At 39.2% G+C, this 23606-nt stretch overlaps 2 protein-coding genes across 3 annotated transcripts; both read left to right on the forward strand.

Annotated features, from left to right (window-relative positions):
* On the forward strand, positions 1-12333 carry LOC145501909 (GPI ethanolamine phosphate transferase 3, catalytic subunit-like). Its single transcript, XM_081481303.1, has 7 exons — positions 1-507; positions 3907-4264; positions 6136-6298; positions 6851-8696; positions 9965-10111; positions 11197-11420; positions 12118-12333. Exons 1-7 carry the CDS (start codon positions 84-86, stop codon positions 12331-12333), a joined length of 3378 nt encoding a protein of 1125 aa, XP_081337429.1. The 5' UTR covers positions 1-83.
* A 2327-nt stretch (positions 12334-14660) lies between these two features.
* LOC145502064 (uncharacterized) lies at positions 14661-21858 on the forward strand. 2 transcript variants are annotated; one of them, XM_081481363.1, is made up of 5 exons: positions 14661-14752; positions 15643-15880; positions 18121-18164; positions 19174-19283; positions 20355-21858. In XM_081481363.1, the coding sequence occupies exons 1-5, from the start codon at positions 14671-14673 to the stop codon at positions 20472-20474; spliced, it is 594 nt and encodes a 197-aa protein (XP_081337489.1). In that variant the 5' UTR covers positions 14661-14670; the 3' UTR covers positions 20475-21858. The 2 variants fall into 2 exon arrangements, with proteins under 2 accessions (XP_081337489.1, XP_081337485.1); XM_081481359.1 differs by lacking the exon at positions 20355-21858 and having other exon boundaries at positions 19174-19985.
* Positions 21859-23606: the final 1748 nt, after the last annotated feature.

Consider the following 23606-nt stretch of genomic DNA (forward strand, 5'->3'; position numbering starts at 1 on the left):
GAGAGAGCTTGGGTAAGAGCTTAGCAACCCTTCCGCAACCATCATGGCGGACAAGTCATATTGAATTTTCATGTGCGTGCGATATGGGTTACGGGCTTAAACTTCTCGTTTTACTCTTCTTCATTTCATTTCTCTATGTGGTTGGAATTTTTCTTTTCACGCGCGGCTTTCTTTTAAAGCGACTAGTCATTAACGAGTACAGCGATTGTACGGAAATTCCAGACATGTTGCCGGATCAACAACAGTCGAGGAAAATAAAAAGTACAAATGAAGGTTGCTGGACGAAGACGACTCACAAAAAGGCTGTGATTCTCATTATCGATGCCTTACGCTATGACTTTGCGCAATACAACACTAGCATTGAGGAGCAGGCTGCGTTACCTTACCAGAACAAGTTAAAAGTGATCCATGAAGTGTTGGAAAACTCGCCTCAACATGGAGTACTGTTCAGATTTGTGGCAGACCCACCAACTACCACTATGCAAAGGTTAAAGGCGCTTACTACTGGTGAGAAACTCATGTGTTAAAACTCGTGGTTGACCCAATGGTCTTTTCCCACCCTGATGGTACAACATTGAGTCATTCCATTTACTATCCGCACCCCACACCCCCAGCCCCCGCCCCATTGAGGGACTTTGAATTTTATCCCTTCAGAAAAGTAAACTTTTTACCCCCAAGAAAGCAAGATCACAGTGCCAACACACTTCCCCCTTCAAAATTTTTTTAGAAGATCAAAGGCACTGACACAGTTGCCCCCTCAGAAACAGCCTGTAAAGACTTGCCCCCTTCCCCTCAGATTTCCTAGACCCTCAATAGGGGGCTGGGTGTCAGACAGAAAATGGAATGGGTTTACTTGTGGGGGGAAAAACACAGAAATCAAATTCCACAAGCAAATGAGAGGGAAGAGTTGTCTGCCTGAATCTAAATTTTTGGGCATGGCTCAGGCTCATTACTTTGGCCCCTAATAATATTTACAGTACCGGTCAAATGTAAGTTGACAGTCTCGACTCGAAACTCGATCCTCAATACACAATGCTTTCAAGAATCGAGTTTCGACGCTCGAGTTTTGAGTTTCGAGTTTCGAGCATCAAGTTTCGAGTTTCAAGACACTCAAAGAATTTTTCGAGAAAACGATTTATATCTCGAATTTGTAACAATAGAAATAAACAATACCGCACTTCGTGCGGCTTCCTTTATTCGTGCAAGAATACGTGTACATGTATTTCATATTAACGTCCAAATTGTTAGTCTTGAGTTGAAGTCTTGAATTGTAATTATATTCATTGCATAGAAAAAACAACACACGTACGAATCAGCGTGCAAGTGCAAAATGATATTTCTAGTTCTTGGCAGCATTAAATTACTCTTGTCATGTCAACTTCTGTTACATTAAGGCATGTTTAACATGACAACTTGTTTCAAACTACAAACGAAACTTCCTGTGCCTTCGTAAAAAACCTAGATGGATCCAAGATGAAACGGCTGTGTTGACTCTTTTTGTTAACTTACAATTACAGGCTGGCCAATCAGAATCGTTGCTCCCACAGCTAGTAAAATTCTAGGTTGAATGAAACAGAAAGGTTTTCCACTGATTTATCCATTTTTTTATTTAACAGCTTTAACAGTTGATATATCTTAATTTTTGTGAAATTATTATAGGTAATCAAGCAATTGATCTTAACTTCAGCAGAAGATAAGATCTTTCAATTTTGACGTGCATTTTCTTGTCTGCACGAAACAACCCACTTCAAGACTTTCTAATTTCTATTGAGTCGTAAAAACAAAACCCAGCATCGAATTGAAAACTGACCGGAAAAGTTACTCTGAAATCATCAGCAAATGGATTAAAGATAGCTCGAATCAAAAGAAATGTGTTCATACCAAGTGTCAAAACAAACAACCAATTGGAAGAAGCTGGTGATTTTGAGTCGCATGCGCACCTCGAGAGTTAGCGTTTCTGATTTCTATCGAGCCGTTCATACAGTTGATTACAACAAAACTCACTGTCATGTTCAGAGCTGTTACTCTGTTGTTACTCTGAATTGAATGATAATTAACTCCAAATCGAAAGAAGTTCAACTGAGGGACAAAACAATCGATTTAAATAAGCCAACCGATTTATAAATGTAGAGTCGCCTACCGCCTCTAGAGTCGCGACTCGAAAATTTCTCTGTCTCCAAAAGCAAACCAGCAAGATTGACATGTACATGTATTTGGAAAAATTAATGGCGCGATAAATTCTTTGTCTCCTCAACTTGAAACTCGAACGACTTGACTCAAAACTCAAACGACTCAACTCAAAACTCAAAGGACTCAACTCGAGACTTGATACTTGAAGTTTTCGAGTTTCGAGGATCGAGGATCTAGTCGAGTCATTCGAGTTTTGAGTGACTGGTACTGTAACATTAGTGCTAAGGATAAGATTCTCCTGATCAAATGTAGATGTGCAAATATTGTGCTACAGTGCAACTCAGATGTAAGCGAACTACACATAATTATGCGTATTATACACACATATTTTGCGTATATGCGTATGTCAATACGCGCACATATGCACATTTATATGTGCATATATGTCTCTTTGTTATTCATTTCCAGAAGTTTCTTTATATGAAGCATTGTTGGACAAACAAAGGACATTTCTGGAATGAAAAAGCATCAGGTTTCAACATGAAATTTGCATATTGTGAAAAATGTCAGTGAAAGCTTACATGTACATGTAAATATTTTGAGTTTTCGATCGCTTCACAAGTTCACCGACAAACTACCGTTTATTAACGCTTGCTTGATCTTTGGCCGCCAAGAAGTTGGGAAGAAAATTGAAACAGTTGCTTAAACTCCTTGTTTTAACAAATTGTTTCGAATATGACATGTAATTTTTATGTTGCAGTTTACGGTTTTGAACAACTCACTGGGTCAAAGAGTAATTTTGCAAGTAGTCCTCACAGTTTTTAAACAAAATAATCACCTTTGGCTTTACATTGACTCCCAGATAATTAATTTGAGAATAGTAATTATGAAAATTTGTGTCTCACACACGTCAGCGAATCGCTTGTGAATGTTTATTGTCTGAAGCATTCCATGGCCTAGTCAAAAAAATGAGATCTCTGGTTCTATTTGACACAAATCATCCATTCAAACAGTAGAAATACTCTTTCCTTGATGAACAAATTGTTTATCAAAGTTTCTATAGCACGCCGCTCACGTTTAGTTCATTTTTCTTCAAAATGTGTATTGTCTGAAACACTCCAATAAGATCTCTTGTCAAAAAAATTATATCTCCAGTTCCAGTGATCCATCAACCTGCACGTCCCGCATCTCAGACTCATAATTTTCCTAAAAGACGCACAAATTTAGTCCCAGATGCATCTCATCGGACGCAAAAAAATTACCTTCTCTCTATGACTATCATGACTTGATGACTTTTCTTCTCTATTTATGAAAAATTTCAAAATATGTATCAAAGTAAGCAGCGCATGATCATAAAGCGAATGTCATTGCATTGTGGTCATTACAGGCTCAATTTTCATGATCAGCGGTATTTTACAGAAGTGTATGGTTTTCGACTCCATACATGTGCTTTCTGTCTCTTCCTGTTTGCTTTCATAAGGCAGACATTGTTATTCCAATTGAAGGCTTCCGTGCAAAAAAGGCATATATAGCGTTTTGGGCCGATTTTTATTTTTTGGAGGATCAAGCTAATTTTTGGCAGACTGACTTGTTTTGACATGAAAAGCATCGTTGCATAATTGGTTTTGTTGATTTGTGCTTCATTTTCGAGAAATACTGTATGCAAAAAACCTCAGTCTTCCAAGCGGCATCTTTTATTTTATTGCTGCCCTGCTCATGTATATCTAAGCACACAAAATTGTGCTTACTTTATTTACTTTACCTTTAATTTCCCAGGAAGTCTACCAACATTTGTTGATGCTGGGAGAAACTTTGCCAGTTCAAATATCACTGAAGACAACATCATTTTCCAGTTGAAATCTCTAAAGAAGAACATCACCTTCATGGGAGATGACACTTGGGGAAGTCTGTTCCCTGACTCTTTCCAGAAGTCCTTTCCATTCCCGTCATTTAATGTGATGGATCTTCACACAGTGGACAATGGTGTGATTGAGCATTTGATTCCAGAAATAACGACAAAGGACTGGGATGTTCTGATTGGTCACTTTCTTGGGGTTGACCACTGTGGACACAAGTTTGGACCCAACCACCCAGAGATGGCTTCAAAACTCACTCAGATGGATACTGTTTTACGGTATATGATAATTTTGTCCAGCTCTTGTTCCAGGGCTCAAAGAAAACAAATTTTCAGGCTTGCCCCTTGGGCAAGCTTTTACTATGAGGCACAAGCCAGAAAATCATTTTCACTATCCCCCAAAAAGTTCATCTCTTGCAGTAGTTCTGTAATTTGACTTTCCTCAAAAATTTCCGAAGGCCAACTGGAAAATCCACTAGTCTCAAGCTAGTGGACTTCCTTTGTACAGTGGTTTCCCTTTTGCTGTTGACACTCATGCTATGGAATATTGTTAATTTTCTTTATGCATGTGGTATTGTTCTAGATCATGACTCAGAGAATACTGTGAGTTTAAATCCCTCAATCATTTCTATGAGCTGCAGATGCACAGTTACAAACACCAGCTGGGGGGTAAAGGGTGAATTTTTTCTGCAATTGTAAAGATTGGAGTTGTCGTGTTGTCATGTCTTAGAAGTGCGTCTTCTAGTTCTTGGTGTAGTGGTGGGTTGCTATGTTGGTTACTGACAGGTAGCCATAGTTGCTATGGGCCCCATGGATAAGCCAAGGGAATGAGTTGTTCACAAAACATTGTGTTATGAGCTCTCTCGAGAAAGTTGCACTAGGGAAAAATTGCGAATAATACTGTTACACAAACCAATTTATTGTGCTTAATGCCATCTCAGTGCAATAAGTGTGACCAGGAGTATTATTTCCTCTGTGTGATGGGATGCTTTTCCATCACAAGTTACTTCCCAGTAATTTAGCAGATTGCTTAGACAGTCTGGCAGTACTCATTTATACATGTACATGTAGGCAAACAAAGGAGCGACATAGCATGAACCTTGTTGTCGTTGAACCTGGACTGAGTAATCCATGGTCCAATGCACTAATCATTAGAACACTTCTCTCAAAGTATTTAAGCACTGCATGTATGTAAATATATAGTGAACAGTAACGCAGCATGCAAAGAAAGTCTTGTGTGATACATATGTAGCTTGGGGCTAGTGGATTCTGCCATTGGGCCAGTGGATTCTGTCCTCCACTTGCCCAACAGGCAGGTGAATTTCTTGGAAAACTTTTTGAGCAAATTCATATAACAGAAGTACTGTAGGAGGTCAGTGAAATTTTTGGGGCTTTTGAGAATGATGTTCGGACTAGTACATCCTACACCACAGAATGTCCTTTGGGCAAGCCACAGGCTGATTGTTTTTCTTAAATACACTGATGTGAAAATAAATTTCAATCATCTACCTAATGGCAATATGAAATATGCAAAATGCCAGTTAGAATTTTTTCATACATACATATACAGTGTACCTCGTACTAATCAAGTTCGAGATCCGTACTGTAAGTTACAGATCAAGTTTCCCCCCTCCCCCCCCCCCCCTTCAATTTATAGCTCAAGCGTAAAGCGCGAAGGCCACAAATTGAAGGGGAAAGACAAGGATCTGCAACTTACAGTATGGAACGAGAAGACGAGGCTAGTAACATATTTTAAATTATATTTCTACTGTGTGTCTGACAGGTTTCAAATTTCTGAAGCATGTTGAAAGCAAAACAATATTTTTAAACTTTTGCTTCCTATGAAAGTTAAGAACACTTGGTGCTAAATCAAGAAACACTTTGGCAACAAAAACAGCTTTACCGGTAAGTTTCAGCAGGCCGTACAGTTGAATATGGCCTGCTAAAATGACCGATCATAGTGCATGCGGTAACTGAGATATATAATAAATGTATTTATGTGTACTGTTACTATGAGTGTGATCTATTCTTGCAACATTTGCTGCTTGTAGGCATTTTGAGAAGGGCAGCATGTCTAATAAATTCTCCTTGGCACAGCGTCAAGTAAATAAATTGTCATTACATTATGGTGATTGTTTTGAATGTTACAGGTCTGTGATGAAAACACTTGATGAGGATACAGTACTGTTTGTGATGGGTGATCATGGCATGACACGTACTGGTGATCACGGGGGAGACAGTGAGGATGAGGTTGATGCAGCACTCTTTGTTTACTCAACTAAACCTCTAGCTACTTGTAACATGCAATTAAAGGTGAGTCAATGTAAGTATGTTTATGCAAAACAGTGTAGCTTGACGTGCAAAGCTTCACAGAATTTTTTTTATTAAATTATTACATAACTATCATTGCTTGCCTTGAATGGAAAAAAAGGACTCTACTAAAAGTGAAGGGCCTTATAACTTGCAATAGTGGTCAAAAGCCTATTTCTGGTAACAATATCTATCCCATCCTGGGCAGGTGTGTAGAATTTCAAATTTCAAGAAGTATTATCAGTAGAATTGAATGACATACTGCCCATGAGTGTGGACAGGAAGCAGGAATCAATGGCTACATGAATCATTCCCTCTGGGAAAGATAATGAATTATGCATGTACATGTTTGTATGATTACTTGTAATATGTGTCTTGCACTCTTGCCATTGTACAATATAAACTGTGCTTTTTTCATAATGTACATGTACATGTTCAGTAAAAATAGTATTTCATTTGTTCATATTCGTTCATTTGTTTGTTTAGTCAGTGATTTGTTTATTTGTTTTATGTATTTATTTATTTATTATTATTTTATGTTCTTACCTGCTGTAGGATAAAACTACAACTGTCTCTCAGATTGACTTGGTCCCAACCCTCTCCCTGTTTCTTGGCATTCCAATTCCCTATGGTAACCTGGGAACCATTATACCTGAGCTGTTTTGCCATGATAGCACCATGGATTTACAAGCGCACCATTCAGATGACAAACATCTTAGCATGGCGCAGCAAGTGCTAGACTTGATAGAAAGAAACACCGCTTTTGAAATAAACTCCAAACAAGTCAACAGATATCTCAATGAATATGCCTCCATTTCTGGAGAGATTTCAAAGAGCACATTGGAAGACTTTGCCAGAATTTTACACAATGCAACTGAACTTGTTTCTGAGACCAGAGACTTTGCTGACAAATTTGACAGTCACAAGGGATTGATTGAAAAAGCTACTATGGAAGACCTAACACGTCTCCATGAAAAATTGACAGCCGTTGAAGGATTTTACAGGGATTATTTATCTCAAGTAAAGTCTCTTTGTCAGTCTCTATGGGCTAAGTTTGATCTCAACTCTATATTTGCTGGTGTGTCTGTGCTATTTCTTGGTGTTGCTGTTGCGATGTTAACACTTCTTGACTGCGGTAGAAGGTTGTCACTGCTGGCAGTAATTCCCTCGATGGGTTTCACTCTGGCTTCTGTAGTGACTTCCTTTAGCTTTAATTTTATCATTGTCATGTCTTTATTTCCTCTGTGTGTATTGGTACTAGGTATGTTTATTTCCCTTCAGAAGGTAATAATCAAAAGGACGAAAGTGGCGGTTGGCTGTTTGTTCACTAAACTTTCAACAGACAGTGTTTTTGCTGCAGTTTTGTGTTTTCTTCAATGCATGGCTCTGTTTTCAAACAGCTTTGTCGTGAACGAGGACAAAATAATCGCCTTTTTCATTCAGGCTTTGATTGCTATGAAATGCGTTCAGGGCCTTTGGAAATGTGGGATTAGCGACAGGAGAAGGCCCCTTTTAAGACAGAACTCTAGGAGGTTGCCCAAAAAGGAGCACAAAAGAGGCAGTGTCATTGGATTTCTCCTCAGACTGTTATTGGCATGGATTGCCTTTGACATTGTCAATAGAACTGCCATCGTATTAAAAGCTTGCCGAGAGGAACAGTGGTCTTGTGTGCCTTCGGATTTCCTTAAACCTCTGTCAGCTTTAACAAACAAGGATTTTACAGCAAGCAATCGCTTTATTCTAACTGTGTTATGCACGGGTGTGATTCCGCTTGCAGTTCGACAATGGCTGCGTTATCAGGGGAATTTAAATGGGCCATCGTTCGTGGTATTGTGTGTAAAGTTTTCCCTGCCGGGAGCATTTCTACTGATCTGCGCGCACTGGGTGCTGCAGATGGTGCCAGAGGAAAGGACCTCTGTCTTCCCAGAGATTCGGCTGTGGCAGCAGATCATCCTTCCACAGATGGTTTACTGTCTGTGTGTCGCGACAGTCGCATGCCTAATGTATTCGCCACTGTGTCTCTACACTGTCTTCAGAGGCAGGAAAACCTCTTTCAGTGAAAAAGTCCAAGCGTTGCAAGACCCAGACGATAATTCTGCCATCATCCACGCTGTGGTTCAAGAAATAAAGCAGAATTGGCACGGTGAGAACGGGAACACTCCTCCTGTGGAAGAGATTGGCAAAGATGACGCAAATACACCAATGGTTTACGGTCTCGCTACAGTGTACTCGTCAGCGTTATTGATTTTATTTCTCACCGTTGCGTTGCCGCTAATGATGCTTTTGGCCAACGGAATGTCCCCGTCTGTTTTTCTGATGTGTGTGCAGATGTTTTTGTTGTTAGAAATTCATGGATTGAGCCATGATGGGGAACTCGACAGCAGTTATATCAACGACTCAGGTCAGTGGTGGCGTTAAAATGTATAAAAATAATTTACAACCTCATGCATTGAACGTACAATGTGTTGCTCACCTGTTAATCTTTACATTTCCCAGCCCTATCCCAGTGCCTTTCCCGAAAAAAACCTGTCGGTTGTCTGCACTGTCGGCCGACTGTCCGCCGACTGTTGGCGGTTTGTTGGAGATTGGAGCGTAGTGTATGTGACGTTTTTTGAAGGAAGCGTTGTAAAAAAAAAAAAAAAGAAAGAAAAAAAAAACCGAAAGAAGCGATTAGACTTTAAACGACGAGGCAAAACTAGTGGATAACAACTGTTAAATTATCTGGTACACGTATTCGCTGTGAAAACATCATAAAGTGCGGAGTTCACAAATTTGAGTCAAATACAGTCAGGTCGAACCTCCCATAAGCGACCACCCATAATGTCAAGCCAGGGTGGTCGCTTAAGGGAGCTTAGACTGGGTTCAAATTTTACCTTTCAACATATGGTAACAGTGTATGTGCATGTTTTCTTAAAATTTTCAAATGTTTTATTCGTGTAAAAAGTCAATTTCGAGAAAAAGTTCGGTACTTCCCATCGAAAAATTTTCGTCTCTTGTACTACCCAGGGATGCGATAATGTTGCAACACCTTATTATTTCGCTCTATTATCTGTCAAGTGGTTGCTTATGGGAGGTTAAAAACAAAAGAAAATTTCAAACTTTTAGCTCTAAAAGTGGTCGCGGTCGCTGAAGAGAGGTGGTCGCTTACGAGGGATGGTCGCAAGCGGAGGTTCCACTGTAGTTTCATTTGCATTTGCATCTGCATTTACATCACTGGCAATTTTGGCGGGAACTTATATATTCGTCTAGCGGTCAAGTGTTCAGTTCCCGCCAAGACTGCTGCTGTCTCAAATTTACGAAATCTTGCACTAAGGTAGTAATTGAAGTCCTTTATTGACATGGTAAGTTCTATGCGAGTTCTATGCGTTCCATCAAGGATTTAAAAAGTTTATTCACCAATTTTGTGGTCTCGTATCTTGGTTTGTCGCTATGTTTCTAGCAGTTTTTCTTTACAAACCTCTCGGACGATACGCTTCATGTCAAGGCAATACAAACTATAGAGGACTGAAAAGCGTTTTGCGTTTGTTTTCTCTGTGTATTGGAATACAAGTTGGTCACTGGAACTGAAGTTTTGTTCTTAAATCTAAGTAGGCAAAGTATTGGAAGTTGGGTGTCTGTCACAGGAACGTCTCTTGTAACCAGGCATTTGTTTGTATATCTTTTTATCAGATACTTCATTGAGCATGGTAGTTCTGTGGTATTTCCTTTCGTGCTATTCCTTCTACTGTACAGGACACCAAGCCACTATTCCATCCATCCGTTTCGAAGCGGCCTTTGTTGGATTCCCAGGAGACATGGAAAGCCTTCTTCTACCAGGTAACCAAGCCAGAAAAACACTGTTAAAAACTCTTAGAAAACAGTCCTAAGAAAATACGCGCGCTGATTGGTTAAAAATCGTGTTTCTATAACTCGATGGAAACACAGAACTAGCACGAGCTGTTGACGTAATGATGGCGCGAGCAAAGAGAATTTACACTTTCATAATCAAAGTTAACAAGCCGTTTTCCTTTTTTTCGTCGCGGTGTTTTCTAAAAAAAAAAATAGAAAACATGTTCTCCGTGTTTCTATCGAGTTTTAGTATAAATCTACTAGCGTTCTATCACGAATGCCGTCCTCTGATTGGCTACGCTACTCACGTTCTATTCTGTGATAGATAGTGAGTAGCGTAGCAGCGTGCGCTGGGGGCCGCTTCTTTGTGTTGTCGAAGTGTCTGCGAAGAGGATTTAGATGAAAGTTTTGAACGACTAGTAGATTTATACTAAAACAATTAGATTATTCGCTCTCGATTTCTATGCGTGATAGTTGACGAGGGCGCAGCCCTCGTCAACTATCCCGCGATAGAAATCTCGAGCTCATAATCTAATTGTTTAATAGAAACACTCGTGAAAGTTTAGGAGAACTTCAAAAAGCTGTGGAAACACTCGCCTGCGGCTCGAGTTCCCACGGCATTTCTCGTTCTCCCAAACTTCCACTCGTGTTTCTATAACTCGATAGAAGCACGGTACATGTTTTCTATTTCTTAATTGCCTATTGGGTTTTGGTTTAGAGCAGATTCAAAACGATGTTTTCTATGCAATTTTCCTTCGAACATTTCTAATTCTGCCTGCAACTCTAGCAAACGAAAATTGTACTTTACACTCAAGCTAGGGCTTGCACATGCGCCCTTACCGTGAAGCTACGCCTTCAAGGTCTGACAGAATTTTACCTCAAGGGGTCAACAAGTAATCAAGGCCGTAAAAACAAATCATTCTTACATGTTGTAAGTCACGTTTGTGTTATGGTTTATGATGTTTTGATCGTTATTACAGCTGAATGTCATCCTTCAAAACGGCGAAAACAATTATAATTCCTGAGTTTGTTCGTTTGCTTGCTGGATTAACCTCACCCTGTTCTGGTTCCAGGTCTCCTCATTCTACTCAATACTTTCGCTGGCCCAGTCCTATTTGCCCTTGGTCTTCCTCTCGTCCTGTTTTGGCCTCAAATACCAAACAGAGTGCTAGGGACTGAGAAGAAAAGTGGTCGTCAATCAAGCAAAGGAGAGTTCGATTGGATTGAAAGTCCCGAGCAGTTAAGAACCCGGACATTTCGCCTCGTACTCATGTACCAGGCACTTCATGGCGTTAAGGTTTGTATGCCTCCAACCAAACATCACAGCTGCCTTTCATCCTGCTGGGCCGGAATATCCTTAACGATAATGAGTTATGCGTTTACTAACTACTTATTAACCGGGAGTGAGGTCTTTACGGGAAAATCTCAAACCGAGACCTTGCCGTATTGACCTCGCTATCGTTCGGTCAATACGGCAAGGCAAGGAGATTTTCCCGTATAAAAGACCGGACGTTCGAGGTTAATAAGTTGTTTATTATATAGCTTTTTGCCGGCCCGTAATCGGCCCGAGGACATTACGGGGAATGATGCCCTAGTATTACTCAATCAGAGCGCCCGTTATATCGGCTACAAATACAAGTCATATAACAAATACAACTTATGCAGCGCTTTCTCGTGGTATACCGTTAAATATCCCAAGAAAACTCATATGGTAGGTGGGGTATTCCGTGGTACACCACAAGAAAGTCTTGCATTTTGTACCTTGCCATAGCAAATGCAGTGACCAACACAGTCAATGCGACATACGCGCTACGCACGATGGGAAGGTTAATACCATCGAATTTAAAACGGCTTTCCCTTACTCTAATTGGCTGTGTTTTCTATAGCTGATATAAAAACTAGCATGCAGTCTTCAGTTCTGCACACACTTACATAATAAGGATAGAGGCTGTATAGTGAGGTTCTTATTTCAAATCTGTTCATTTCTTGCGCAGCTTTTAGCCACATCTTGCTCTGCCGCTCTACACCGCCGCCATCTTATGGTGTGGAAGATTTTCGCTCCCCGATTCGTTTTCGAGGGTGTCTCCTTCTTGCTGACCACCGCTGTGTTGTTCGCGAGTTTTGTCGCGGTTCTCAGGATTGATCAAGCCCTACGAAGCTGGTTCAAGAAACTAGAGACGTCTGATGAATTGAAAACAAAGAGCAGATAGTCAACGTCCAGTCTCACCAAGGGTTCTCTAGTGTGTTCAGTAAATGAACCTCACCGTACGGGCACTTCGTTATTATGGGCAATTCACTTGGCCCCCTCAAACGACTCTCATAGTAGTCAACTGGTTGTTGACTAGTGAAATATCCTTTTCTTACGGGCGTCTTTGGTACGCTGCTCGTGTGAGAACGTTATGCCACAACATCAGCGGTCAGAATGTTAGCTAAATAAATGAGCGCTCTTCTCAACAGAGTTCGATTCGTTTTTAGATTGTTCACTGGTTCCCAGTCTCTCCAAGCAATGGGTGTTAATCAGATTTGGTATCAATCACTGATATTTTAACAAGAAATTAAAATTAAATCTGGACTGTTGGTACTCTTCGCGCTCGGTTTAAGCTTCGCGGGCATTTTTTCTCGCTCCGAGCCCAGCTTTTGCAGGCCGCCCTGTGGGCAAGGTAGTAAGTCAAGTTTTGCTAGAAGTATTGTTGGCACATAAAAACAATGCTTTCTTTAAAAAAAAAAAAATCCTTGTACATCTTCACAACTGCTGGCATCTTTTATTACTACTATTATTATTTGGGGAGATATTTTTGCTACTTAGCAAATAATCTGTAATCTGCGCTGGCATATTAACGACCTTCGTAAGAGAGATTCGTGTTTAGTTAATTGCAGTCGTCTAAGGAAAATACTCCGCAAGGAGGCCGCTGATGTTATTCGCTACTTTTTTTAAAAGGCAAATTAATCTGCCTCGTGTGATCTTTAGAAACACTTGCCCCTGCTGTTTCCTGATGATATGACAATCAGTGATCAATTACCTGTTTAACTTGCACCCATCTTGAAAAGTCGTTTGTAAACAATCACTCTACATCGATTTATTTCGATTGTATTTCTTTGTTAACGTAGTGAACAGAAAAAAAAAAAATACCACTTATACCCCGAGGTTTAAATTGGAAATGCAATTAGAAGAATAAAAATCTTTTTTGCCCTCCCTTCAAGATGTTAAACAAGCTATAAACCCATTTAGAAACATTTCTATTTCTTCTAATAGTCCCTTGGAATCACTTAAAACCGTATCGATAACTAGCTTTCATCCAATAGCTAAATAAATTTGTTTTCGTGGCATCGAGGGAGATATTAAAAACGAGCTATCCGTGTATAGCGAAAGAACAAAACTTGAATATCTACTACTTTTGGTAATGGAAGGCCTGATTATATTGAATATATTTTCAAAAGAAGAATTACTTATTGAATTCTAGTTTTAAATTATTATCGATAAAAGCTTTACTTAGAAAATTCGTGCTCTGGCTGAAGCAGTCCTCTGTACAGTAATCTTGTAATGCAATGTTTTTTTTTTTTCTAGAGGAGAGCGAATCAGCTGCGGATTTCGTTCTTTGTAAAAAGACGGCGAATGTTTGTATACACGATTTATTAGGGTATAAAATTGTCAATTAAATGAATTTTACAGCTATGGGTATCTGACCCACGGACATTTGAAAAGATATTACCCCAAGCAACGATACAAAAAGAAGTACGTGAGAAGCGAAATAAACTAATTAGTGAGCGACCCAGAAACAATATGAAATTGTGGTTGGTGTTTTTTATGTATTAATTTATTTATTACTTTCTTTTTCTTGGATTGGTGAAATTTGTAATCGAAATCTTCCTATGACTTAGCTTTGCCGCCAGATCTAGTTGAATTTATTTCTATGACAAACAAAATCAATTAGTTATATTTGCGCCCCATGTAATGTAGCCATTGTGTTCAACTGGAAAAAAAAGACTTTCTCTCCAATTGTTGGGAAATTTCGGTCAAACACTGCAGTCCGTGAAGATCTCTGTAATACTAGGTGAGTGCGAACTGAAAATTGCTTCAATCTGCTATTACAGTATTAACGAGACAAATTTTAGTAATTAAAATTACTAAAATTTGTTTCGTTAAAATCGTCCACTAGTCTGAAAATGCCAATGGTGACCTGTGCAAGATTTTGCAATTCGTCAGTTTTCAAACTTACGTCCCTATACCTTGGCAGATGGAAAAGCTTAAAAGCTGGCTCAAAAACAATGGTATTATACTTATCTCTGTCGTACATTCCGGAAAAGAGGATGGAGAGACGAGAAATTAAATTTCGGCATTCACAAAAGTTGACTTTCTATTGTTATCTCAAAAGAAACTTGAAGGTTTTTATTTTTATAAGCTTTCTGTACCGTCGAGTGTGAGCTCGCGTCTTTGCTTTGCATTGAACGAATAAGAAATGCACCCTAACTTTGTTTTACCATCATAGTTTTATTTTGTGATAGTTTAAACTGAGTCCTGAATCTAAGTCCTTTAGCGAAGAAAAACCATGAGGCTATCCCTGATCATCACTGCAGTCCTGTGTGTACGGTTGACGATGGGAGGAACAAACAACAACTATTGTGGAAAAAGTAAGTTACCGTATTCGCACTTATTTTTGCGCGTCCGAATTTTCACGAATTAACAAAAATCGAGAAATTTAAAACTCGCGAAAAAAAATCGTGAATTATAGACACGCGATAATTAATACAATTTAGCAATTGCATAAAGTAAGTGTTACTCGAAACGAAAATGGCTTCCATAAATGCTAAAAGTTTCATTTCTGTCTTGTTTGGTTATTCTCTTCTGGATCTGACTTTCTTCCTGCAGTTCTTTCGGAATGTCTCTAGTACAAGCGATCAAAACGACCATTAATCGGTTCTTTGTAGTTATCAATGAAGGATATCACCATAGGATGAGAGAAAGCTTGTGATGCCACTGTTGTGAGTGGAGAAACGAAACTTCCCTCGGAAAATCGTTTTGAGATCCACTAAAAGCGAAGGGCTGATTGTGTTTGAGCCTTTTCAGGCTAAAATTCCATTTTGAAATACTTTAGTACGGTACATTGATGATTCAGTATCTCTGAAAAGGTAATGGAAATAAACACTTTGTTGACGTTATTTGGCGGAATTTAATGCTCTTTATTCAATTAGTCTTCTTACTTTCGCGATGACTCAGCCGAAATCGCGAAATTAAGTGCGTTACGCCCATAACTAACATTATCTTTCAGGCCGATTCTGGATTCGCCTCTGCCACAATCTCCGCCTCCCAACCATTGTATCCTTTTACCCAGACAAGAAAGGATAAACGGAAAGACAGTTATTCCTCCGTATAGTCCTTATTACTACGGGAATAAGAACTATATGAGGGATTAACTCCCACACCCTTCATGCTCTCTTCGCCCAAGTAAACAAGGCAATACTGCATGAGTGAAAAGTACTCAAGTAGACTACCAGCAGTGTTGTTTCACTTTCCTTCCCAGATCCCTATCCTGACATCACTCTGCACAAATTCGCGGCGTGGGATTGCGGCAGCGATGAAAGCAAGCTTCTCGTTGATATTGACGCTGTAAACATCCCCATCTGCGTAAAAGGCAATTTCAGCATCGGCAGTGCAAACCCCGGCCCGTTCTCCATTGTTTACGTTGCTAGCATAACGGGGACATTAATGGGCTTTTTTCCGATTGTAGAAGACATCCCCATGTGTGATGCCGGACCGTGGTAAGTTCAAGCTCGACATAAATAGTAGAGGTCGAGATGGAGACGTAGCATGTGAACGATCCAATATAAATTAAGAGTTGATTATATAGACACGAGTGTTTTACTGGAAAAGATAGATACCTCTTACTAACCGAGTTCGAGGTCCGTACTGTAAGTTACGGACCGAACTTTTTCCCCTTCGATTTATGGCCCAAGCGGGAAGCGCGCGGGTCATAAATCGAAGGGGAAAAAACGAGGATCCGGAACTTACAGTACGGACCGAGAAGACGAGGTTAGTAAGATATTTATTATATCTCTACTGTGTGCCTGACGGGTTCGGAAACGATTTCTATTCACGCGGACTCGGAAAGACTTCAAATTTCTGACGCACCTCGAAAGCAAAACGAGTCAGCTTGAAATTGTTTTTAAGTCGTTAGCACGCTTTATTACATAATTTAGAGTAGAAGAAAGTTTTAAACTTTCACTTGCTATAAACGTTAGGAACACTTATCGATAAATCACGAAACAGTTTGGCAACAAAACCTACTTTAAATTTTAGCGGGCCATACAGGAGAGTACGCCCGTTAAATTGATCAATCACAGCGCGCGTACTAGCTGAGAGATATGATAACACTCGTTAAAATTCAAGCGAAACTACATCCGTGACCGGACTGGCTTATTTTGCATATTCTCACCAGTGAGGCTATCGATGACGTCATTCCTCGCTTTTTCACGGTTTTTTGTACAAATAGTCAGTTTGTCTATACAATAAAAAGAAAATTGCTCGGATGAATTATATTACCTCGTATCAAAAAGCACATTTTACTCGCTACGCTTGTTCGTAAAATACTGTTTTTACCACTCGAAAAAAAAAAACTGATATCATAGCGACGCCGTGTAATATCCTTTATATATAAAATTCCTTACATAACAAGGCACGCATGGCTGGTCCTGATAAGTCTAGATCGTGTCCTACGAGTTTGAGTGTTGACAACCAATTTCCTCGACAGTATGTCAATTACCGCAAGTGAAACGTTTTCATCCCACCTTTATTGCTTTGTAAACCAGGATAGACTATACTGGATAACCTGCTGGTTTTCCAAGCTCATACTATGTGCTTGATTTTACGCACCGTCATTAGAAGCCACATGATAAGGATGCGTTTCTTTGGGTTGATCAAAGATCACTCGGATAATGGTGCACCAAAGGAACTAATGAATGCTTGTCCAGAGTGAACAAGCACTTTCCTAGACGTAGATTTCGATGGATCATTTTAACTACTCTTGATTAGTTGATGCTGCAATCATGGTATCAGAAAACTACCCAATCATTGGTGACCACGTTGGTATCGTTTTCGTGACACTATATGTCACCATAGCAACAGTATGGTCTGTTAAAAGCACCCTTAATTTTAGCTTTAAGTATACTTATATTTCAAAAAGGGCACAGGTGAAACTAATTTTTTTTTAAATTTTCGAAAAATTAAGGTGGCTCTGAACCCCATCTACAGAATTTTTTTAATCTCTGCCAAAAGTTGCATCTTATCCTGCTTATAACAATTCGATTTAAAGAACGGTTTCACTGAGCCCTGTTTTGAAATATAAGTACTTCAAGCTAAAATTAAGGGTGTGTTTAGAAGGTCATATTGTTGTTATGGTAACGTATTGCGTCGCCGAAATGAAAACGGCGTGTTCGCCAGTGACTGGGCAGTAATAATGACCCATCAAAATATACGTCATGGAAATTGCTGAAAACCGTTTTGATCCACCTTAATGCACCATGATCTGAAGATCTGGATCATTAATCGTGATCGGGTCATCCCGAAGAAACACACCCCTTTTAAACGCTTTAAGTCTCGTCTACTCGAGCAATTTTTGTGTGACAATTTTTATGTGACAAAGACATTTCATCTTGTAGATGGCACGGCAAATATTTGTCACCGTTCAACGTTTAGTGCGCCAGAAGTGACTTTGGACAGCAGAGATACGCAAAAACAAGGCGAGGCTGCATACTCACTCTCCCAAAATATGGCGCTAACGAACATATTTGCCACATTTTATGTGAACGAGTCGTCTACACGAGCAATTTTTCGTTTGTGACAACTTTTTTCGTCACATGCGCCAGCTTTTCAGCAAATATATTTGTCACATAAACATTGGCCAATTTTCCTCATCTACACGAGCAAATAAGAATTGTCACATAAAAGTTGCTCGTGTAGATGAGGCTCAACAATTCTAAAGCGTGATCTCTTTTGTTTGTAGCTATATGCTTGTGAACTGCCAGGAATTAAAAACTCTGCTTGGAGGTAAACTTCTGATTAATTCTGACTACACTAACACGAGACATTCACTGTGAATAGTTTATTAAGAATGCGTCAGTCAGTCATCTGATATAGATGGATTTCGTCTTACAACATAATCTGTATCCTTGCATATTACAACCATTGGTTCTAGCAATTAGAACCTGTACTACGCCATGTACGAAAAACCACTGAAAAACCACCCTTTTGAAGGGGCCATAACATATGGAATGGGGTGGGGCAAGTCTTTTTACGAACGTTTACAGCATGGTAAACTGCTTTATGTTTTTTTTTTATTTTTCGGGGTTGGGGGTGGAGCAAGTAGGATTGGCCTCTACAGCCACAACAGGCGCTGCACCTCAACCGCAAACGGCCGGCTGAATCATGGCGCAGAGTCCCTTGTCTCCCGAGACAGACGGACTGTTTCCATTCTGTTTCTTTTTGGGGGGTAGGGCGATTCTATCAAAAGAGTTCTAAGCAAGAAAAGTAGAGAAATTTGAGACCGGCCCTGCCTCTCTTGACTGAAGTGAAATGAAATGTCAGCACAGTCATTCAGCACTTCCGAACTGCCTACCACCCAACCCGCCTTCCCTAACAATAGGAAGCTTAAGCAACGACGACGGCGACTCCGAGGACGACGACTAGTCAAAAATATATTCCTATTTTGCCAGCGAAATTCGCAATTGTCTAGATATGTTCAGCACGCCAATGGCTCTAAAAACGTGCTCAGGCTAAATATGTAATGACAGCGTTTAATTGCAAATGGAAATACGAGAAATTAGCCGTCATCGTTCGCGTACGAAGAACTTGATCATTTCACGTTGTTGGTTTGTAGAGGACGGCAAAGAAATGAACAAAGATTTATAACGCACGTGCACAACCATTGTTTTGCCCATTAAAACTTTTGTTTAGTGTCGTTCTCGTTGCCGTCATCGTCGTGGTTTGTTTTTAAGGGAACCTCGACAACAAAGTAGCCCGTCCCCAAAAGCTGAGAAACATTTTCTTCTTTCACTAGCTAGCGCTGAAGACGCGAATGATCCCAACTGCGTTGTGACAACTGGTGATGTAGAATTTCTGGTGAGCACGATGCTAGACGGGCCAGTTAACCTTCCTCCATCCGTTGTTGTAAGTGTTACAAACATCGCTGACTTAGAGGGAGGGGATGTGGGGAGACTGTTGTTTTGCTTAGCTAGTTGGGAATTAGGAAAGTCACCACAGTTATACCATCCTTTCAAAACAAAAATTAAACGCTCTTGTAATTTCTCGTTTGGATTATTGCAACGGCATTCTTTATGGTATCCCGGAATACCAAAGGGATAAGCTTGAACGGATTCAGAAAACCGCAGCGCGCCTTGTGACGGGATTCAAACGTTCAACCCACGTAACACCACTAAATGACTTGCACTGGCTTACAGTTGAGCAGAGAATTAATTTTAAGATTCTACTTACAACTTATAAGATCTTGCACAACCAATCCGCCAATTACCTGAACCCTCTCTTTAAGGAATGCCGTCCATTGCATAATTTACGATCTACATGCATCACGCTCGTCACTCAGTATTAGTTGTCAAATGGTTAAAACGGACAGTTATGGTGCAAGAGCCTTTTCTTTTGCCGCACCGAAATTGTGGAACTCGATACCAGAAGGCATTAAGAAAGCGAATACTGTGGAAAGTTTTGACACTAAACTGAAGACTGATTTTTTTTAAGAAAGTTTAATTTTTACTTCATTTTAGTCTGTTATTTTTTTTAAGTAATTGGTTAGTTATTTTAGTCAGTTAGTTAGTTGATTGGTTATTTGTGCTATTTCATTTCGTGATTTGCTGTTAGGCGATGCGCCCTATAAAAATGTAAATATTGTTGTTATTATTACCATTATCATCATCATTATCATTATCATTATCATTATTATTATTATTATTATTATTTAATAGGCTACTTTAGTTGACTTTTTCCCAGTTGTTTCAAAATGAGGTTTGATGTAACACGTTTCACGTGGAAATAAGTCTCATCCACATAAAATGAAGTGTAAGTAAAATACTTTCACCGAAGCAGCTCGAAACGAAAGAGTTCAATCTGGACTATGGCGTGTTTCTTTTGATTGTCTAAATTAACTGTCTTTTAATTTTTTTTTTTGTTTTTGTTTTTTTTGAATTCCTTTATTAATTTTAATTTGTTTTCTATTTTGGTTCATAGAGCGGAATACAAGGAGCCGCTGTTAATACTGAGATCGATATCGATGCTGATATCATGGCGGGCCTCACCATCAAATTGGCCTGCATCTTGGAAGAAATGCCACTCAAATTGCTAAAGTAACTCAGAACTGAGAAACACGACTATAACAAAATGCTGTGTGAGCCATATTTCGGTAGCTGAAAGAAACTAAGTTGAACTCATGGTAGTAGTTGTGTTGTTTTAAGTCTCTGATCTTGGAGCTCGTATGATCATATTCCGACAGGCTCGTTCTTCCACGCGTGCCCATTCACTCCCAGTCGTGTAGCCTGCGAGTAAGCTCTCTTGGCAGTTCTTGAAGTAGTGTTTGGCTACCAGAGAAGCAGGAACCTTCCCCTTGTTTCTTCCCCTTGCACTATTTCCAAATGAGCGCATTTAAAAAACAAATGCAACGTGAGTATGAGGAGGCAGAGGATTACAAAGCCTCGAAGAGAGCCTTTGACCGCCTTTTGCGCGGTGCTCCTCCTGGAATTTATTTATTATTATTATTTTTTTTTTGAGGGTGAGGACAGGTGAATGTTCACCGGCTAGGGGTTGCACGGCCAAAACCAGAGGTATAAATGGGTAAAAATCTTTGTGCCGTTCACTCCCTTGATCATGTATTCCAAAAGGAAGTCTTCTCAAACTCATTCATACTTCATCAAGTCAAACGTATTCTATTCTACGTATCCGCCTATTTTGTTTGAAGTAAAATGTTCTGAGGACATTTTAACGACGTTTATAAGTTAAATGGAAATGTTGGATGGGAATTTGTATATAGAATATTGTTTTCTCTGTAGCAGAAAGATGGGCCTATAACCAAAAGGACTTTTTAAGTGAGGGAAGGGGAAGGGCAGGCTCGCAGTAAGCATATGTTAAGATTTTCCAAACAATCGCCTCTCGTTTTAATAGCTGCCATGACAGTGTTTCTACGAACCGACTAATAATAGTAGATAAAAGAGGTAACCTCGAGAATCAAATTAGACTATTTGTATGGAAACATACAGCCGAAACAAAACTGCACATCTCATATATTTTCGTTAACAGATCGAAAACTACATGTCATACTATTTGGACTAAGAGTTTTTCAATGAGGACATTTCAGTGTGATCTAAACAAAGTCATGGTATGAAAAGGAGCGAAAATTTGTGGTGTAGTGGTCGGCCGCTGTTAGACACTGGAAAGACTTCAGTGAAAAGCGAGCGAGGGAGACTTTTCTACTGAAAGCTTAAGTCCTCTAAAGTCGTTTATACTCTGGAAAATTGTGACAAACGAGAACGTTTTACGGGAATTTCTGAATTAGCAGCGCTGGTAAAAATTTTGCGTCTTGTGCAAGTCAAATGAAACAGAATAAAGCAAGATTAATTGTTTACGTGGCTGTCATCATCAAGACTGCAAATATCTTGTGGCTCAAAACCGATCAAGTTCATTGAGGTATAACAGCACAAGACCCAAATATCAGGTAACAAACATTACTGGAGTGCTATGCTTGATTTTATGCCGAATTTCTGAACGAAATTGGGCCGATGTTAGGTCTTCTGTGAATTGTTTGCTGCTCTTCTTCTTCATACAGTTGCTTTCGTTGCACATTTACCAGCCTTTTGAAATGTTCCGTATCAAACCAACATAGTTGAGTTAAACTTAATTGAGACTTTCTGCGTATTTTCTAGTTTCCGGGATGGCATTGCCCATTATTTCTTGTTTCTCCGCGGTAGAAAGCTCGCCAAATCGGTTTTTATTCGGTATTTGTTTATCAGCTATTGCATTACCAGAGTTTTGTCTTCCACCGTAAAATTTTTATTTGGCGACACTTGCCGCTCTCATTTCCCATTTACTGATTGTTACAACGCTGCACAAAGCGAAACATGTAGAGCAAAAAATTAATCTTACACTGGGCTATTTAGTGTTACCACTCTTTGTTGCTAAAATTACATCTGGCAGACATAATCCCCAGTTGAAACCTTTTTTAATTATTTTCTTCCAGAATACATGGAATTATTTATTTTTTCCAAATTTCATTTCTCTCTTGAAAATTTGTACCTTAATCGAAATCCTGAGTGTTAAGTCTTTTTTACAGCATATTACACTTTGTAAAGACATTCTGGAACTTTCTACAACTTATTGCTCGATAAATTTCTAAAGTCTTCGGCTATTCTATGCCCGGTTAAAACTACCATTCATTGATTGATTTTCATATATTTTCCGTTGAAGTTTTTATTATATATCTTTTAACACAACTAATATCACCACTCCGGCATTTATTGACAAAGTTGAAACGTTATTTTTTGTTAACTCTTCACTCTTTTAGAGCCAATAAGTTTAGAAATTAATAGATTGATATGAGTTTAAACAAATCATTTGGATGGGTTCAATAAAACGCGACACCAGAGTTTGACGAGCCTATTGCTCCTAAGAGTCTAACGTGTGAAGACAAATCTTAAGACAAGATCTAGACGAGGACTTTAAGTGACAAACAACTGAAATGGTATGAGGGGTTTGTTAGATTTTGTAAGATACAAACGTAAATCATTACATATAAATCAAATACAAATCTAAATTAGGAACCAGAGGGGTGTAACGAAATTAAGAATAGAGGAACCGACCACTTGTTAAAGACAGTAACCGGAGTTTTTCGCAATCCCTATACCACAGAGTTTAATAAACCTGCTTACAGCGAATAAAATACTGCAATCGAAAAACTTTGCACTAAATTCATTCGAATTTAAGAAACATAAGAAAACATGCAGTGAGCTTTCCGCGAGGTGGAAGAGGACGAGTGAGTGAAAATCAGTGCACTCAAACAAGTATACGTATGATACTTGGAGATCTTACTAGAAGCCATCTATTTTTCTGTTTTTAATGATTTCCATTCCTGTTTGGAAGAAAAATTCCGGGGAAAGTTGTAATTGTATGGCATGAAACCGTTGGCAAATGCTTCTTTGTAGAAGTTTCCTCCGTCCGATTTGCGTTTATGGCCAGCTTTGTTTCATTTTAATTCAGTATATAACCATCTGTAATCTCGGCATTTAGTACAAAATCAACGATAATTAATAACCACAAAAAACCCTCCCATCTATCTTGCCAGTTTCTTTTTCTTATACTGAATTCTACATTTTGTTTTATTTATATTTTTTTTCAAAACGAAAAAAAGAACAATTTTGAAACCCTCCCACTTTTTATTAGTAGACACACTTCAGTTCCAGAGCTTTGGTCAATTTTGTATCCAGTTTTAACAAA

This window comes from Orbicella franksi, chromosome 1 (genome assembly GCF_964199315.1).
Source record: "Orbicella franksi chromosome 1, jaOrbFran1.1, whole genome shotgun sequence".
In the NCBI taxonomy this organism is placed as follows: domain Eukaryota; kingdom Metazoa; phylum Cnidaria; class Anthozoa; order Scleractinia; family Merulinidae; genus Orbicella; species Orbicella franksi.

Excerpts from the sequence above, each read along its gene's own strand:
- LOC145501909 (XM_081481303.1), top strand. The coding sequence starts at position 84 with ATGGGTTACGGGCTTAAACTTCTCGTTTTACTCTTCTTCATTTCATTT. Across the intron at positions 508-3,906 it reads GTTAAAGGCGCTTACTACTG|GAAGTCTACCAACATTTGTT; the intron begins GTGAGAAACTCA and ends TTAATTTCCCAG. Across the intron at positions 10,112-11,196 it reads GGAAAGCCTTCTTCTACCAG|GTCTCCTCATTCTACTCAAT; the intron begins GTAACCAAGCCA and ends TTCTGGTTCCAG.
- LOC145502064 (XM_081481359.1), top strand. The coding sequence starts at position 14,671 with ATGAGGCTATCCCTGATCATCACTGCAGTCCTGTGTGTACGGTTGACG. Across the intron at positions 15,881-18,120 it reads ATGTGTGATGCCGGACCGTG|CTATATGCTTGTGAACTGCC; the intron begins GTAAGTTCAAGC and ends TTTTGTTTGTAG. Across the intron at positions 18,165-19,173 it reads ATTAAAAACTCTGCTTGGAG|CTAGCGCTGAAGACGCGAAT; the intron begins GTAAACTTCTGA and ends TTCTTTCACTAG.